An 18,659-nucleotide genomic window follows, 5' to 3' on the forward strand; every position below is an offset into this window, starting at 1 on the left:
TGCCACTGCTCTGCTTCTGGCACACCATGAGGGGGGTTGGGGGGCAGGGAGTGGTCAGTGGCATCTAGCCTGAGCTTCTGGTTTGTTTCTCTGTGCATGCACGCTGGGACTAGCTCCTGTTCAGCATCCCCGCCTGCCTTCTGCTTTGTGCCATTTGGTCCTCAGCACAGTTGTCAATAGGAATTAGCAGCGTCTACCTCACACTGTTCCAGGCAGATGCTGCTCTGCACGGACCCCACCTCACAGTTAAGCATTCCTGATATGCCAGACAATGTCAACTATCACAACCTCAGGAGAGCTGGGTGAAGAGAGTGCAGTAAAGCACACGGAAGGGGGAGACCAGGGCACAGGGGTACAGAGGACGGGGTTCCAGGACATGGAAGGTACCCACCCAAAGCAAAGTATAGATGAAAATGCTATGAAGAAATCTATTATTTTTATATGGTGATGTAAACTTTTTTTTTTTTAGTTCATGATGATGGGGAGGGGAGAAACTGCAAAAGCCAAACTAAGCTGTGCTTAATGGGCTCTTCCGTTTCAAAGGAGAATTATCACATGGTTGGTTCACCTATCCTCTGCTCTACAGTGTGTAGGGCTCCCCCAGTGCTTGTTAGAAAACAAACTGGAAACTAAGCGCACTGCAGAGATCTCCAAGTCAACAAGAACAGAAGCAGAGACCATTTCTCGGCGTACCCTGACCACCAGGTTGTAATCCTTAAATCCAGCCCAAGTGAAGTATTCTTTTATCCAGGATGAGTGAAGGAAGATTTCATCTCCGACAGCAGAATTCAAGGTCTGCAGGTACGGGCCAAAGTCCCAGGAATCTTTGTAAATTTTCGTCCCTTCTGGAGGCTCCACAATGCCCTTGCTTAAAGACACAAAGATGAGGAGGGTCAGAGCAGCAGGTCAGGGGAAATAACGAAGGCAAAATTAACACTTTGAGGAAAACGCTGCCTGAGAAGTAGCTTTGACACCAGGAGATGATTGGAGGGGTGGAGGGGCAGGGTAAGGGGAGGGGGAACGGCATGTTAGGGGGCCAGGGGTTGCCTGGCCTAAGCCACACTGTTTCCCAAACACTACTTAATGAGCAAGCCTCCCAAGTCAGACTAATCTTGTGTGTGTGTGTGTGTGTGTGTGTGTGTGTGTGTGTGTGTGTGTGTATGCCTGATTGGGACCCTTTGGCTCCAAGCAAATGAGTGACGGAAATGTTGAATAGGATCCCTGACTTTGTGGATGGTGGCACCCAGAGGCCTCTGCATCCCAATTACGACAGGCATTTGGCAAAAGCAGCCAAAGGAATGGAAACATTCGTGCTGGGAGTGGAGGCTCCCAAGCAAAGAAAAACTCAAAAGCTAAGCAAAACTCCCCCCTACATAAGCCATCAACAACAGCTGGGGAGTAGGTGCCCTGTGGAGAACTGCTCACAGGTTGGACTTCTTAGGTTGCCCCTGGGTGAGCTGCCTTTGAGCCAGCCATGCTCCTATAAGTGAGCCCAATAAATTCACTGGTTCACCAAGCTACACGTGGGTGGAACTGGCTCTCTGGCTTGTTAACGATGCCCTTCTGGGTTGAACAAATGTTTGTTCATATCTCCAGAAAAAGTCAGGCCACAATGGTACCCAGTAAAGATTTGAGCATATGAATGACTTTAGTCTATAGGAATTTGTGCCTTAGATATCTTGTGCTCTATCTGTCAATCAAACCCTGGCATGCAGACAGATGTATCATTTTATCTTTAACTTCAGTTAGTACAAACAGTCCTAAAGCCCTGGAGAGGCAGGTACCTACGTGGATAATGGACTTTTGGATCTTGAGAAAGTGATAGGATGTGAATTGAACAATGAAACGAGGCAAACATGCTGGTTCGGAGGCAACAGTAGATCCCTGTGTTCTCAAAACTTCACTTTGAGTCCATCATGTCCCCAAGGCTACAGAGGCACCAAAAACCTATCACTTCTGAGATACACCTCCAGTCTCTTGTAGCCCCTTGCCGGATGTCAGTTTGAAGTCTCAAGATTTCTTCCTGTGAGAAGCCACCGCTCCTCCTCAACCCCTGACTACAGAGGCCCGGCCATCCTTCCGCTCTCCTGCAGTCTCCTCTGCGGAGCTGAAGTGGTTTTGGAAGCACAGCTCAGGAACAGTCCTTCTTAACGTTGGCATTTTCTGTAGCTCTCCTCATCCGCAGGTCCAGGAGGCCCTGCTGACCCTAGCCTCCCTGTGCTGTTCCTGCCTCTCTTCTTTCCTTCTGCCTTCACTCATCTGCTCTGAACTCGGGGCTGGAGGGCTCCCTGAGGACCAAGGCTTCCTCCTGGCTGCATCCTCCATACTCTTGGCACCTGGTGTCACAGGTCTCAGTGAACATTTGTCAATCAATGCATTCATATACTCACTGTACCTTTTTGGTCTATGCCCTGCCCTTCTCCAACTAGGCCATTGCTTATGACTAAAAAACCTGAGCCTCTCTTTCCCTCTCGCCATTTCCTCTATCTCGTCTATCACTTCCTTCCTCTTTCTTTTTCTGTCTCACTTGTACTTGTAACCATCTTCTCGTCCCTAAGACCTGGCTAAATGCCAACGATTTCACACTGAGCTACTGTGACCACAGTCCTGGATTCACTATCCCCTCTTTTTTCACGAGGCAGTTAGCCATGGTATCCTTACTGTATTGTATGCTAGCACCACGGTGCAACTGGACTGTCTCTTGTTTCCCAGAATGCTTTGCAGTGACTCTATCTCAGATCTGTCATGCCCTGAGAATTCCTGAGGGGAGTCCTGTATTTATCAAGGGTACTGGTGACTTTGATGGCTGTGTGATCCTACACCCACATGCTGTAGGACACATTGACAGGCCTGCACTACCAAGATTCTGGAGGTTTTGGAAGATGCCAAAGAGGAAGAAAGGCTCTTGAAGAGTGAGTAATAACAGAAATAATCAAGAAACAGGTTTACTCTTTAGCTGAACAGCCAACCTCTTCCATTACTGGAGCACTTGGGAGCTTGCAAAGAATTTTAAGCAATTATAACTTTTTTTTTTCTGAGACAGGGTTTTTCTGTGTAGCCTTGGCTGTCCTGTACTCACTTTGTAGACCAGGCTGGCCTTGAACTCACAGCAATCCACCTGCCTCTGCCTCCCGAATGCTAGGATTAAAGGTGTGCACCACCATGCCCGGCCCACAATTATACCTTTCACAATTTAGAAAGATTGGCTTGTCAGCAACAAAGAGAGGGATTTCTAGTATTTTGCCTGTAATTTGTGTTAGGATTATTTCACGAGGGAGTGGGGCAGGGAAGCAAGGCCTCAGTATGCAGTCCTGAAACAAACCTGGTTGGCTTTCAACTCTTGGTAATCTTCCTGCCTCCTCAAGTGCTGGGATTACAGGTGTGAACCATCACTCCCAGCTAAGAACTATTTCCGTCAGTCTGCAAAGTTATTCCACAAAATCATCCAACTCTTACTGGATGAGACAGTATACTTAGTGTTTATTACTACTGTTGACTTTCACTTTTTTGTGTGAAAATATCGTTATAACCAATGGCCTTAGTTTGATGGCCGGTCAGAGGACTGTGACCTGCAAATTGAAAATCACCTGCATGGAGGAAGGCTTGGTACAGGAGGGGCACAGCAACAATCCAGGGAACTATGGGGATGAACCATGAGTGAGCTGTGGAGATGCTGAGAGCGCAGTGGGGAAGGCTGAGCTGGGTGAAGGACTGAGAGAAGCCTGTGAAGCTGACCAGGATGTAGTCATATCTAGGAAGTCAGCCCAGGGTAACACCAGCTGTCCAGTGGTTCGCTTTCTACACATGGGTGGGAAATTTATGATGCTGTGGCTCAGGATGTGTACTTATGGAACCACAGGCCTCTTGAGTCAATGTTAACTCTTTTTGGAATTGTATTTCCCCGTCTGATATTTTGAAAAGTGCCGCTGCTACTTTTATAGGTCATACATGCACTGATGCAAGAACTGCCTTTCTGAGCCACCCAACATAGGCGTTGGCAACCGAACTCTGGTCCTCTATGATAGCAGCAAATGCTTTTAACTGCCGAGCTATCTCTCCAGCCCCTACCTTTTACTCTTTAATAAGGCTCTGAGGTGATGGAAGCACGTGAGCCATTATACAGGATGAAATGTTCAGGAAAGCTGCCTGGTTTGAATGATAATTACTAGTCTATTTTATTTGAACAATAAGACATATTTATTTTTCTTAAGCCACGGTCTCAAATAGTATAATCTGGCCTGATCCGCCTGCCTCGGCCTCCTAAGTGCTGGTACTACAGGAGGTGTGTGGTAGCCTAACCTGGTTCTGAGATTTCTATTTTTAAAAGTAAGATGGGGATCTTATCAGGTTAGGAGCTTAGCATGTTACTGGACAAACAATGTTACTGCAGATGAAGGACACGTGGAAAGTCAGGAGGCGAGCTCTTTACCATCATATTACAAGAACTATATAAGGTGTTTTCATCCCGCGTAAATATTTAAGCCAAACCTGTCCGTTGGGTCCTTCAGCATCCTGCCCAGGTCAAGGGTAGCTCCAGGTCGTGGCGTCCATGTCACCACGTCAGAGTTTTTCTTGATGAGATTGTTGAGCTGATTTGGGTCATTTTTGATGTTCGTCTCCTTAATATACCTAAGAAATCGGAGTGTTCCCAGATGAGAAAGTTTATTCTCCAGTGTGTGTGGTAGTGACAGTGAACATTTTGTTTTACTCTTTATTCCCACTTTCCAATCCCTCTCCATACATACCTAGGAAAAATAAGACCATATTTGGGCTAATGTCCCTAACCAGTCAAAGAAGAATGTCTCTTTTGTTTTTTAAGGCCACTTAAGTGGTGACTGGAATTAAGTTGGAGGAACCAGGAGTAACTATTTTAGATAGGCTGTAACTTCATATGCACGCTGAGTATCAACTGAAAAGAAAACTATTTCTTGGTAGAACTAGTTGGCTTACTTGCAGTGAGTGCCTCATGAGATTGCTCCTAACGCTGTGTTCATTTCCTAGAGAAGGAAGCAAAGACTGCATACCACACAGTCTGCACTGGCCTAAACCAACGACAAGGCCCTGGGGCCTTTCTCCAGCTTTCACAGTAAAATCTGAAAAGTGCCTGTGTGCAAAACCATTAAAACTGTACCTGGTATCCTTAGGGCTTGCTGGCCAGCCCAGCAATGACAGACTGTCTCAAAAACACAGGTGGACAGCACCTAAAGAATAACACTCAAGGTCAACCTCTGGTACCCACAGCCATGTGCATACACATGCTGCACCCTTGTGTGTGTGTGCGCATGTATGCACATGCTGCACCCTTGTATGCATATGTGTGCATGCACATGCTGAACCTTTGTACATGTGTGTGTGCATGCACATGCTGCACCCTTGTGCAAGTGTGTATATGTGTGTGTGAGCATGTACATGCTGTACTCTTGTGTGTTTGTATATGCACATGTTGCATGTGTATGTGTGTGTGCACATGCTGCACCCTTGTGCAAGTGTGTATATGTGTGTGTGAGCATGTACATGCTGTACCCTTGTGTGTGTATATGCACATGTTGCATGTGTGCGTGTGCGTGCACATGCTGCATCCTTGCATGTGTGTGCACATGTATGCACATACTGCACCCTTGTATGCATATGTGTGCATGTACATGCTGCACCCTTGTATGTGTGTGTGCATGCACATGCTGAACTTTTGTACCTGTGTGTGCATGCACATGCTGCACCCTTGTGCAAGTGTGTATATGTGTGTGCGAGCATGTACATGCTGTACCCTTGTGTGTGTGTATATGCACATGTTGCATGTGTGTGTGTGTGTGTGTGTGTGCATACCTACACATTCACATAGAGAGAAAGGGAGCGGAAAAGGAAAAACAAGAAATGTTCTGAAATTTTGAAATTCACTCACTACAGAAGAGCACATATCCTCAATTAGAATTCTTTCTGAGGCCTGGCTCCTTTTCTTTTCTTTCCTTATGCACGAAAGGTAAGGGTTCTACCACTGTACTACATTGTTGGCACAAGATCTAGAATTTAATTTTGCTATCAATCAAAGTTGGGCATCCCCCAAGTCACACTCCAAACCACCACCTGTCTCAAACAACTTGTCAACTTCCACACCATACTGACATTGGTAGAGCCAGAGGAAAGGGACTTGTTGCTGTGAGTCACCCGAGAGTTATTTACACATGCATTACAGCTAAAGAGAACCTGGCTTCCATAGCCTGCAGCTTGGTTCTCTCGACCTGATATTTAGTCTGATAGTTAAGGAGAACATGAGCTAACATCTGTGTTTCTCTCTTGAAAACGCTGTCACTGCCCTAGGTGTGGGCTATGGGGGCTGCTCCAGTTTGTCCACAGCTGATAACTGCCTGGAATGATCTTTGTCAGCTGGGAACTGCCTCGTGTGGTGGGTGTGGTCTTTGCCAGTTGGAATAAATACAAAAGCCCAGAAAGAGAGAGAGAAAGAGAGGAAGGAGGGCCAGGAGAAGAGTGCTTGGAGGAGATGGTTGGCGGCAGAAGAGAAGGCTGCTGCTGTCTTTGCTGCTGCTGGATGAATATACTGATGAAGGGGGTTGCTATTGCTCCAGAGAACCTGATGACCCTAAACAGCAGGAAGTAGTCAAAAAGAACTATGCCCTTTCTCCCCACTAGCCTTCTTTCTCTCCCGCCTGGGCTTGGCCGGGTAGAAGGGAGGCAGAGGCATTAAGAAACTCCAAAGAAAGTAGGTTTTTAAAAAAAGCCTACAGTTTTCTCTAGTAGATGCTTGGTATCACTTTGAAAAACCATATATTCTGCTACGCTGGGCTGTGGTCTTTATACGTGTCAAACATACTTACAGAGCTTGTGGTGGTGGTAAATTTTTCTATGTCCTCCCTGGTTCTTTGAATTCTTGGTTTTTTTGGAACACTGGAAGAAGAATGTTTAAGCCTCCCACTGCACTGTGGGTTTCCGTCTCCACTGTTGGTTCTAGCAGTGTGTTTAAGGATCTGATATCAGATACATACACACACACACACACACACACACACACAGAGAGAGAGAGAGAGAGAGAGAGAGAGAGAGAGAGAGAGAGAGAAGACTGTTCTGTCTCCTGAGAGAGCTGACATTGGTGAGCTGACTTTACTATGTTTATTGTAAGCTACATATAGGTCCTGTTTAGAAGCCTACATTCATTTGGCTTTCTTCTTCTGCACTAACTTATTGTAGTCTTTTCTTTCTTTCTGTGCTATTATGTTTAAAATAGGTTGGTGTGTGTGCATGTGTGTGTGTGGTATGTGTGTGTTTGTGTGTGTGTATATGTGTGTGTGTGTATGTGTGTGTGGTGTGTGGGGTGTGTGTGTATGTGTGTGTGTGGTGTGTGTGTGTGTGTGTTTGTGTGTGTGTGTGTGTATGTGTCTGTGGTATGTGTGTGTGTGTGTTTGTGTGTGTGTATGTGTGTGTGTATGTGTGTGTGTGTATGTGTGTGTGGTGGGGGGGGTGTGTATGTGTGTGTGTGGTGTGTGTGTATGTGTGTGTGGTGTGTGTGTGGGGTGTGTGTGTGTGTATGTGTGTGTGGGGGGGTGTGTATGTGTGTGTGGTGTGTGTGTGGGGTGTGTGTGTGTATGTGTGTGGGGTGTGTGTGTGTATGTGTGTGTGGTGTGTGTGTGGGGTGTGTGTGTGTATGTGTGTGTGGGGTGTGTGTGTATGTGTGTGTGTGGCGTGTTTGTGTGTGTGTGTGTGCATGTGTGTGTGCGTGGGGGGGTTTGTGTGGTGTGTGTGTGTGTGGTGTGTGTGTGTGTTTGTGTGTGTGTGTATGTGTGTGTGTGTGTAGTGTGTATGTGTGTGTGTATGTGTGTGTATGTGTGTGTGGTGTGTGTGTGTATGTGTGTGTGTATGTGTGTATGTGTGTGGGGTGTGTGTGTGGAGTGTGTATGTGTGTGTATGTGTGTGTGGTGTGTGTGTATGTGTGTGCGTATGTGTGTGTGTGTGGTGTGTGTGTGTGTGTGTGTGTGTGTGTGTGTGTGTGTGTAAACAGAGTTTGGGCTTGTTCTTTTATCCAGTATCATGTCTGTCATTATAGCTCAGTTTTGTTATTGTAAAAATAAACCACCTTTTTATTCTATCTCTACTTTTTGTGGGCCACGCAATCATAGATGCATGATTGGGGTGCTAGAAAGGAACTGTTTTGGGCTACTCAATCTGCGGCAAGGCTACTCTAGCAGATCCCAAGTGGTTTCCTTTACAAATCTGTAGATCATTCATATTTAATACAATTATCCATATGTCTTGATTCACATCTGCTATTTTGTTTGCATTTATCTGCTTCCTCCCTCCCTTTTTGGCTTCTTTTAGGTCGTCTGCATGTCTTTGTGGTATTTTATTTAGGCTGCCTGTTCATTTGTTTTGGCTAGCTGTGTCTCTTATAGACTTGCTGCTCCGGGGATTATAATGCTGTAATACTCTACACCAGCTGCTCACAGTCTACTTAGAATGCATCTCTCCTGTTGAATCACGTGTTGCTAGAACTACCGCACTGAAGGTGCCCAAAGAACAGGAGTAAACAGAAAACCTCTTTTTAATTAATCGGGAGGCTGGAAGTTCAAAAGCCACAATGTGGCAGGACCCATTCCTTCTGCGGGCTGAGGGCAGACTCTGTCCCGCGGCCTCTCCTTAGCCATCTCAGCATCGCCTTTCGGTATTAACTCCCGTGTGTGTCGCTCTGCCATAATTGTACCGTGTTATAAGGATACTCGTGAATTCATTTTAACTGGATTACTTTTGTGCACACCCTAACTTCAAGCAGGTGTTATTCTGAACTATCAGGGCTCAGTGAATTAACATGAGAATTTTGAAGAGACACACTTTAATATATAGCACCTCTATATTCTGAAAATTACATTAGTGTTATATTTTGACTTTTCAATTCAAGAATGAAATTAATGAAAGAAAAGCAGTCTATTAAACATGTCGAAATATTTTCATTTCTGTTCCCCCTTCAGAATCACTTCTCTTTAATCTGAACAACTTCTCTTAAGTTTTTTTCCCTCTCTTTTTTTTTTTTTTGTTGTTGGTTTTTTTGGGGGGGGTTGTTTGTTTGTTTGTTTGTTTGAGACAGGGGTTCTCTCTTTAGTCCTGGCTGTCCTGGAATTCACTTTGTAGACCAGGCTGGCCTCGAACTCACAGAGATCTGTCTGCCTCTGCCTCCCAGAGTGCTGGGATTCCAGGTGTGCACCACCACGCCCACCTAACTTAAGTTTTTCTAAGGTGAGTCTGTGGAGTGATCTGCAGAAGAATGTCTGTTTCACCCTCTGCCCTGAGAACCTCTTCCCTGGTTCTAGATGGAATCTTTCGCTTGTTTCTTTTGTTTTATAAACACATCTGTAAAGTTCTACTACCTTCTAGTCATCACACAGTTTCTGACCAGACGTCCAGCTATTTGAATTGTTTCCCGTGGGGGGAAAAATAATCAAAGTAACTTGGTATTGCTGTGTCTTCATGTTTGGGTTCCCTTGCTTCGAAGTGTCCAAGCTTCCTTTGACTCAAGTTCACTGTCTGGAGCTTTGCTGTGCGTCTGGCATCTAAGTGTGTGCCACTCATCAGACTTGCTTCCAGCCGCTCACTCTGAAACTTGTTTGTGTGACATGGTCTTTACCTCTTCTCCATGGATATCTGACATTTCCGTTCTTCCACGGGTCTCTTGGGTTGTTGTTTTGTCATAGTCTGTTTCTTGTTCATAGGTTGGATGGCTTCTATGGCTCTGAGTTCAAGTTCACTTCCTCTTTCCTCTCTCAATCCCATCAGGCACTTGAACACCTCCCATGTGTTCGCTCTTGTGGACTGTATAGCTTGCATGTACGTTTTCCATTTGGTTCTTCTCTTCTCTTCTCTTCTCTTCTCTTCTCTTCTCTTCTCTTCTCTTCTCTTCTCTCTCTCTCTCTCTCTCTCTCTCTCTCTCTCTCTCTCTCTCTCTCTCTCTCTAGCTTTCTCCTGTCTTTATGGTCAAGAGACTTTGCCATTTGGCTTTTATAGATGTTTGATTTTTAATTTCCGCCTTGATAATTCCAGCAACTGTGTCATTTTTGGATCTGTTATCTATTGTGTTTCCCCTCATGACATGGGAAGGTTTTTCCTGTTTTTCTTATATCAAGTAGTGCCTAATGATATCCTTTCCCTTTAAAAATTATTCTATAAAAATCCAGGTATTGTTTGTGTCTGTGGGAGTTGAGATTGTTGTTTTATTAAGTAGCTAGCCAGGTCATGTTTATGCTACAAGTTCAAAAGCACCTTCTTCATGCTGTGGTTTCAATTGTAGTTCCTCTTTCCGTGTTTCGGTGCACCTTTCAGCTCTGTTACACACGTGTGCCACCAAGACACCAGCGCGGAGCCTGAGCAGTTCTCTCTCCTGTACTAGGCCGCCTGCTCACACTCATAAAGTACAGCCAGGGGCTGAGCTCCAGAGTTTACTCAGCCTTCTGGCTCATTTTCAGAAGTATCTCTCTTGCACCATCTCTAATATCTTCTGCCTCCCTCCCAAGCGCCCTGCTCTTTGCAATGTGAAATATGATGTCAGTGAAAGATAATCTACGGAGAAGCCGGTGCTTTGGTTTCCCTAACTGGATGAACACTTTCTGAGAATCTCATCCACATCCGGAACTAAGTGTTGGAGAGAGAAAAACAGCAACAGAGCAAGGCCCAGTGACTCCTTTCTGTCATCTGAGTCCTTGGGAAGATGGGCAAGTCTTCCTGCAAGTTCAAGGACACTGCACCACACCCTGTCTCAAAACAAGGAAATAAATAAAGAGAAGCAGAGCGAGTCCGGGTGAGAACAGGAAGAGCAACCGCATCCTCTCTACCCTCTTGAAACCGATATCGTTTGACCAGAGGGAGACTTCTTTCCCTGGGCTTTCAGGCCTCCTCAGAACTTCCCTGTTGCTGAGTGCTGCGGAGCCACGTGGGAAAATTGATGGGTGGAAAGGAAAAAACTAAAGAAAACCAAACTTGCCAAAGCTCTGAAGGTTCTTCTCATTTCCTCATCCTTCCCCTTGACCCCTAGCCTCCCCCAACCCCTTGACCCCTAGATTCCCCAATCCCTTGACCCCTACCCCCCCAATCCCTTGACCCCTAGATTCCCCAACCCCTTGACCCCTAGCCCCCCCAATCCCTTGACCCCTAGCCCCCCAACCCCTTGACCCCTAGCCCCCCCAATCCCTTGACCCCTAGCCCCCCAACCCCTTGACCCCTAGCCCCCCCAACCCCTTGACCCCTAGCCCCTCCCAACCCCTTGACCCTTAGCCTCCCAACCCCTTGACCCCTACCCCCCAATCCCTTGACCCCTACCCCCAACCCCTTGACCCCTAGCCTCACCCCAATCCCTAGCCCTGTACCCTGTTTTCAAGCACTGTTCAACACCAACCTTAGGCTGTCCCACTGCTGAGCTGCAAGATATAATCATTTCCCTGACCTTAGAATTATTTTTCCAGAAAATTATCTTTCAGTACTTTCCCCTAAACTATGGTAGAGAGTCAAGAGAAGAAAGGAAGAGGAAAAAAAGTATCTCCTGGGAACCTTCCATATTCCTGACATTATGTGGGGGCATTTTATGCCTATTAATCACTTAGACTTCACATGAACATATGATTGTACAGGTTTGTAACCCCAATGCTGGGGAGTCTGAGGCAGACGGATCCTGAGCTGAAGCCAGTTCAAACTACCGTAGGAAAGATCTTAAGAAAATAACAGCGACAGTAATGCGTGGCTGTCACTCATACTGTGTCTTACTCACAGACATTTAGAGCTCATGCTGGTGTCAGCCCTCGTTCCCTGTTAGCAGCAGAGCATAGTTCCAAGCTTTAAGCAGTCTAACATCTGAACCGCCCCATCCCTGCCCTGCTACCCTGCCTGCCCCTCAGCTGAGCCTGCACTGTACTGCACACAAGACAATAGGTGGGGTGCTGGTGATTTTCTGTCTTACTGAAGATAAAGACTAAAAACCCTCTGTCCCCTTCTCAGGCATCCCCATGTTCTGTGATGTCACAGCTGTGAATGCTTGCAGGTTCTTTTTTATACCCCCTTTACCATTAGGGGAAAAATTAATATTTCTCAGGTTAGATATACCAGATGTTAAAGTATCAAAAGCATTCTGCACTCAACTAGGTGTCTTCTAACGTCCAGTATGACCAGCGCTCAGGCTGGACTGAGGGGAAAGCGGTTCAGATCCCACCTCTGCCTGAGGAGACTACAGCATTAGAGATGCAACTTCTGAGGAGAGCTCACTGTGCCAGCTGACTGCCCTGTAGCTCCCCACCAGCTGAGTGCACAGCTGTTGACCAACTCTTCTCTCCCTTCCTTTTCTCTCGGGTTGGTTGTTGTTTTGTGGGTTTGTTTTTGAGACAGGCTCTTATCTCATAACCCTGCCTGATTTGGACCTGGCAGTTCTCCTATCTCAGCCTGCAGAGTGCTGAGGTTACAGAATGCAAACCTGACTCCTAACATTGTCTGGGGGATGCAGAGAAACCTGGAGAGGTTTCTCATAGTCATGAACTTAAAACACTGTTGGGGAAGCCCATGTCTCTCATCCGGTGCTGTTGTCAGCAGGCCCAGCCCTTCCTGATCCTCACAGTTTGTTCTGACTAGCTGCCTCTCTCACCTCCGCCCTTCCTGCCCACCTTTCATCTCTCAAGGTTAAATGAGGGCAAGCAGAGGCTAATGGTCCAGTACTTTCTGTGTGGCCCATGGCTCTTTAGTTGTCAGGATGGATGCTTCTTGTGGGAAAATTACTTCTGGTGGGCTTTTTTAAGCCACATAGATTTCTACATGAATACAGTCCCTGAACCCAGTGTGTGTTTATCTGTCAATTCCAATGGATATCAGGACTCAAGTCAAAGGAGGAGTTTACCTTGGGGGAGGGTATATGAATGTTTTTTTTTTAATTAGAAAATATGACAGCTAAGCCAGACATAGTGGCTCAGTTCTGTAAACTTGGCATTGAGGAGCTAGAGGGAAGGCTATGACTGGGACAAGACTGAGGTTAGCCTGACGTCTATGGAGAGTCCTAGGCTAGCCAGGGATACATAGCAGGCCTGGATCTTGGTTACATAAAATACAGTTAAAGACACTAAAACACAAAGGCCTTGTTGCAATTCCTAGAGATATAATCTATTAAGTTTACAATCATGAATTTACTCCATAATCCATAAACTAAAAGTTTAGCATACCTCCCCTGGAAAGATGCTCAAAGCTTTTCTCATGGTACGTCTACCATGTGCTTGAGGTTGCTTATAACCATTAGCCCCAGGGACCCGCCTGCCTGTGCCTCTTTAAAGCTGGGATTACAGGCAGGCACTGCCACACCTGGTCTGCAAGTGCTTTACCAGCTGTGCCTGTCCCCCAGCCACTCAGTCAATTTTCTAAATTAAAAAAATATATATTAGTTGATTTATATGTCCTGGTTTACATCTTCACATATTTTATATATTTAGGTTATATCAATTCTATATCTAATTTCATAAAACTATGGTTCAAAACTAGATTTATATGCTTTTTGATCAAGTCATATTTAAAGGTTTTCTGATTCCAAAATCAAGTACAAAAAGAAAAAACAAACCTGTGGTATCTTTGTGCAATGTTCAAATACACATTGACAAAACTGGTTCGTTTCTGCAGAATTCATTTGACTTTAAAACAAAAGCAAATCGGTGTCTAAAGTTGTTTGCCGAGAAGTTGGCTCATTCTGCCTTGCCTCACTGAACATCGATGTGGAAGAGTGCCACATGTGCAGCTAAGGAGCTCTAAATACCAACACTAGCACAGTGTGCTTCAGCCTCGACTTGGAACCTTTCAGTGAATTGTGATGCTACTGATTTGAACCCAACCTTGGACCAGTAGGATGGCTCTGAGTATAAAGGCGATTACTTCTGACACTGAAGAGCTAAATTCAATTCCCAGGACTCATGTAGTAAACACAGAGAACTGATGCCTTAAAGTTGTCCCCTGACATGCTCATGAACGTGGCCTCTCTTTCTCTCTCTCTCTCTCTCTCTCTCTCTCTCTCTCTCTCTCTCTCTCTCTCTTTCTCTCTCTCTCTTTCTCCCTCTCTCTCCCCCTCTCTTTCTCTCTCTCTCTCTCTCTCTCTCTCTCTCTCTCTCTCTCTCTTCTCTCTCTCTCTCTCACACACACACACACACATCCCACTGTAAAAATTTTAAATAATGGTCAAATAAAATATTTTGCACATCAACTATTTTAGAAAATATGTAAAATGATAGTTATTGACCAGTTATGAAAAGTTTTGATCTTAACAGAAATACTTGGTACAGGTTGATTTGTGTCCCTCTCATAAAAGATATATGAGAGTGCTAACATGGAGTTACTCAGGATGTGGCCTTTGTTTGGAAAGAATGTCTTTACAGAGGTGATCAGGCTAAATGAGGCTATAAAGATGAATCCACATCTGCATGTCATAAAACAGAAAAGTATGGTCACAGGTAAGCAGGGAGAGGCAGGGGTGTGGGGTTGGTTGACCCATGAAGAGGTCATCACCCACAGTGAGCATCACTCAGGCACGTAGAATAAGGAAGAAAGACCTGGAACGGAACCTTCCTGGCTTCTGGATCTGAAAGAAACTGATTTCTATTGTTCTGAACACCAGCTAGTTTCGGGCACTGTTGGTACTATTTTGTTTTCTTTATAGCCCCAGGAGACTGATTTCTATTGTTCTGAACGCCAGCTAGTTTCGGGCACTGTTGGTACTATTTTGTTTTCTTTATAGCCCCAGGAGAGTAATATATAATATGGGTTCTGTCTACCAGAGCTTCATGCTGAGCTTTCACACACTTGCCTTGTTGTCGAGGGTAAAAGTATAAAGCACACTGCGGCATCTTATCTTGGAAACCTTGGAGTGAACAACCTAGTCTAGTCTCCCATGACCTACCTGAGGAGCGTCAGCAAGGAGCACACTTTCTTTCACTCCCTTTCTCTACACTGAGATGCAATGCAGCACAAAGAGTTTGGAGCCAGGCACCCCAGGGTTTGCTTCTCAGTCCCTCATCCTACAGGGTGGCTCTGGGCAAGTCTCTTTATCTCTCTTGGTTTCACACTCCAGCTCTCTAGGGAATACACAAAATCTTCAGCATGGTGGCACTGGGGGGAATTATGTAGATGAATTAGTTAAAAGGCCCCACCTCACCCTCTAGCACATGCTTAATAACGGCTGGTTGCCTTCTGCCTTCCTGGGGGATCTCTCAGACAGGGTCTATCTGCTCTAACTCTGGTGGCTTTGATTCATCTGTTGGCAACCAGTTTAAAAGTTGTGGACTCATGGAGTGGAGGAATAGGGCAGTAAAGTAATTGCCTTGTAAGTGAGGACCCATGCTTCATCCTTGGAACTCACGTGAAAAAAAGGCAGACTCATTGGCACACACTTGTAACCCCAATGCTGGGGCCAGAGACAGGCAGATTGCTGATGGCCAGCCAGCCACACATGCACACATACTCACATCACAGGTACACACATACCACACACACACACACACACACACACACACACACACACACACACACACCATGAGTTGGGGGATTGAGTTCTCACAATCTTCTTCTCATTGCGCAATGAGCTTATAGCAAAGCCATTCCTTCTGCCGGGCACTAGTTCGTGTGTAAATATTGAACGGAATGCCGAGCCTCACTTGTCAGATGGGTGAGATTCCACGAAGTACCCAGCAAACGGACAGTAGATTCGGGGCTGCAGGTCCTTCACCAGCTGAGCTTTGTAGTTCAGCAGCTTTCTTCTTTCCGCTTTAATGAACTGGGCTTTCCACTCCTCTGAAACAACAGGCTCGGGGTAAGTGTCCTCCACGCAGGTATCACTGAAAGTGAATGCCCTGGCTCCAAGCTTCTGAAACTGGCTTGTGACCCCACAGAAGGATGTGTAACTCGGTGTGGAGGTCACAAGAAAATCAACACCAATAAGGTTTCTGAGAATCCAACAAACCAAACTTAGTTCAAAATAAAACACATAATGAGTGGTACTGCTAGCCTGTGTTGTGCCTTGTGACATCACTGCACGTCCCGTGGGCCTACACTGTAGAATGCCCTCCTCCGGCAGGACCACCCATGAGCAAGCCACAGGGCCATTAGGAGGCATCCACACCAAGTCCCACTCACTACATCCTTGACCTCATCCTGAGAGCACTGAGACTGGAGCTGCCCATTCCATCCTCCCCTTGCCCCATCCTGTGCTCCACATCGGGATCTTCAGTGGCTGTCTTTCTTAGCTCCTCCTGGATGCCCCTACACACATACCCCCCGCACCCTCCAGATGCTCCTTTGTGGGACGAGTGGACCGTGCCACCAGGGGAACTCGCATGGGACTGGTGAGGTGGAGCATGTTCAAACCCCTGTAATCTCAGACTTAAGATTTAAAGATCTCATCCTATGATGGCAGAAGTGGAACAAGCTCCCTCCCTGTTTCCATGCCTGCCCCTAGCATGGAGCATGGAGACCTCCGAGGTGTCAGGTAGTCACATAGCATAGCTGGCACCTAGATGCAAATAGAGCATCACCATCATCTTAGCCACAGCCCATTCAATGCGTTCACCTCCAAAGTTCCTCCCCACTCGGGGCCCAGGGGCTTCTGCTCAAACTATTGCACTAACCAAGGGCAACACAAATAGTAAATATTGAACCCTACTCTGATCTAACCAATGGACAGAACACTGTCCACAGTTATGTGGAGAGCGGGGACTGACTCTAACATGAACTCTGGTGCCCCGTATTTGACCACCTCTCCTTGTTTGGGAGGCCTGGTAGCACTTAAAGAAAGAATAAGCAGGCTACCAAGATGAGACTTGATAGCCTATGACCATATAGTGGGGGAGGAGGTCCTCCTTGGTCTTAGACCTAGGGGAGGGGAATAGGGTGAAAGCAGGAGGGAGGGAGGGAGGGAGGAATGGGAGGATACAAGTGATGGGATAACAACTGAGTTGTAATCTGAATAAATTAACTAAATAAAAAAATAAACTAATTTAAAAAAACCCTCCTCTCCACTGTCCAAGGTTCATATAACCCTGAAGCCTGAAGGGCATATGAATGTAATCTCTCTCTCTCTCTCTCTCTCTCTCTCTCTCTCTCTCTCTCTCTCTCTCACACACACACACACACACACACACACACACACACACACACACACACACGGGAACTTGAGCTAGTTCACCAATAAAGGTGCATGCACATAGCTGTTTCACTGATTTATCCTCAGGGAATGTTTTCTCCCCACCCCATCCCCACACTCCTGTAGCCCCCCTACCCACCCCACTCCCAGTTTCGGACTCTGCTTTATCCTTCTTGGCTCAGTACCCGGTGGTGTCCGCGTATTCCAGGAAGAAGCAGGACCGCACTCCGTCTCAGTGCTCCCTGTGCCCTCTACCATCGCATCCTGAGGCCTGCAGTTCACAAGTCTGGTTTTCTAACAGAGTCCATGCTCCTTTGAGCAGGAACCATATGCCAGTTGTCTGTGCACTTATTCTCACAGCATCCCAGCACCATGCCTGCCTGATGCTCAGTATCAGTAGGATATAAATTATTACCAGTAAATTTTCCACCACTGAAAGTCATTGGAAAGCCCGATGCTCCTCCAGCAAAATCGCTCATCATCAGAGTCACTTTCTCAGGCAACCTTCCCCCGTTGGGTCTAGTGCAGTCCACTGTGTTGAGTATTTTATGACCTGTGGGGAAACAACATGAAATCTCAAATACTCCGGTTTGAATGACCAAGCCAACAGCTTAGTCAATTATAGAATAATTGGTATATCCCCTTCTCCATCAAACAAACAAAAACCAGCCAATCAACCAACCAACCAACCAGACAGACAGAAAAAAAAAAAAAAGAGGAAGCTGTCAGAATCTAAAGTCTTAGAATATTTCCAAAGGAAGCAGTCCATCCCTCTGGCTGGCTGGGTTCTGGGTGCCTTATGATGACCATCAGCCTCATTTCCCTGTGGCTCACAGCATACTCCCTGTCTCAAGATGCTGAAGCCAAAGACTCAAGTGAACGCAGATGCATCTATCCCCGGCCAAAAAGAAAAAGCTACATATGTTCCAAATGATCGCTGAATAAATAAGGCCATGCCTTACTCATGATGACATTTTCTAGGGATGATATCTTTTTTTTTTTCCTTCCCTTTGTTTTTTGCTGAGCTCTGCTCTTTGAGACAGGGTCTTGTAGAGCCCAGGCTGGCCTGAGCTATTTATTGAAGCATGACACTGAGCCCCTGTGCTTCCAGCTTCTCCTTCATGACTGCTGGGATCCCAGGCAGTCCTGACATTTATTCAACAATAAAGTACGACAGTCTTGAAACAGTATAAATATTGGTTCTCTTGTGCTAAAAGCTATATACCTGTCATAATAGACTCCTAATTATTGGAAAGTTTTCATCTGAAAGAAAAAAAAATGTAGAAGGGTCATTTCCCAAAGACAAAAGCATAGCGTACTGTTTCCTGAAAATGGAGACAGCAGAAAGTGAGCATAGGATGAGGTTTCAGACATCCTCTTCCGCACCCATGGCATCGTTCGCTTTTCATTGCTTTTTGGCAAAGGAAGTACCTTTGTACTCCACGATGATGCATGTGTCCATCTCAGGATGAATGCCGTCCATCAAGATCATGAACCGGAGATTTTTGTCTACCTGCAA

General features: G+C 46.0%; 1 protein-coding gene across 8 annotated transcripts in view; it reads right to left on the reverse strand.

Moving 5' to 3' along the window:
* Window positions 1-18,659, reverse strand: part of LOC311604310 (cytidine monophosphate-N-acetylneuraminic acid hydroxylase) — a 123,328-nt gene that overhangs the window by 12,221 nt on the left and 92,448 nt on the right. For all 8 annotated transcript variants that reach the window (XM_084794053.1, XM_084794050.1, XM_084794052.1 and 5 more), the window contains 5 exons: window positions 18,572-18,653; window positions 17,556-17,693; window positions 15,657-15,792; window positions 4,489-4,629; window positions 694-868 (listed from right to left, as the gene is read on the reverse strand). In XM_084794053.1, the coding sequence (XP_084650179.1) occupies window positions 694-868; window positions 4,489-4,629; window positions 15,657-15,792; window positions 17,556-17,693; window positions 18,572-18,653 (672 nt within the window). The remainder of the gene's footprint in view (window positions 1-693; window positions 869-4,488; window positions 4,630-15,656; window positions 15,793-17,555; window positions 17,694-18,571; window positions 18,654-18,659) is intronic.

Source organism: Acomys minous (genome assembly GCF_964271855.1).
Source record: "Acomys minous genome assembly, chromosome: 9".
Lineage (NCBI taxonomy): Eukaryota > Metazoa > Chordata > Mammalia > Rodentia > Muridae > Acomys > Acomys minous.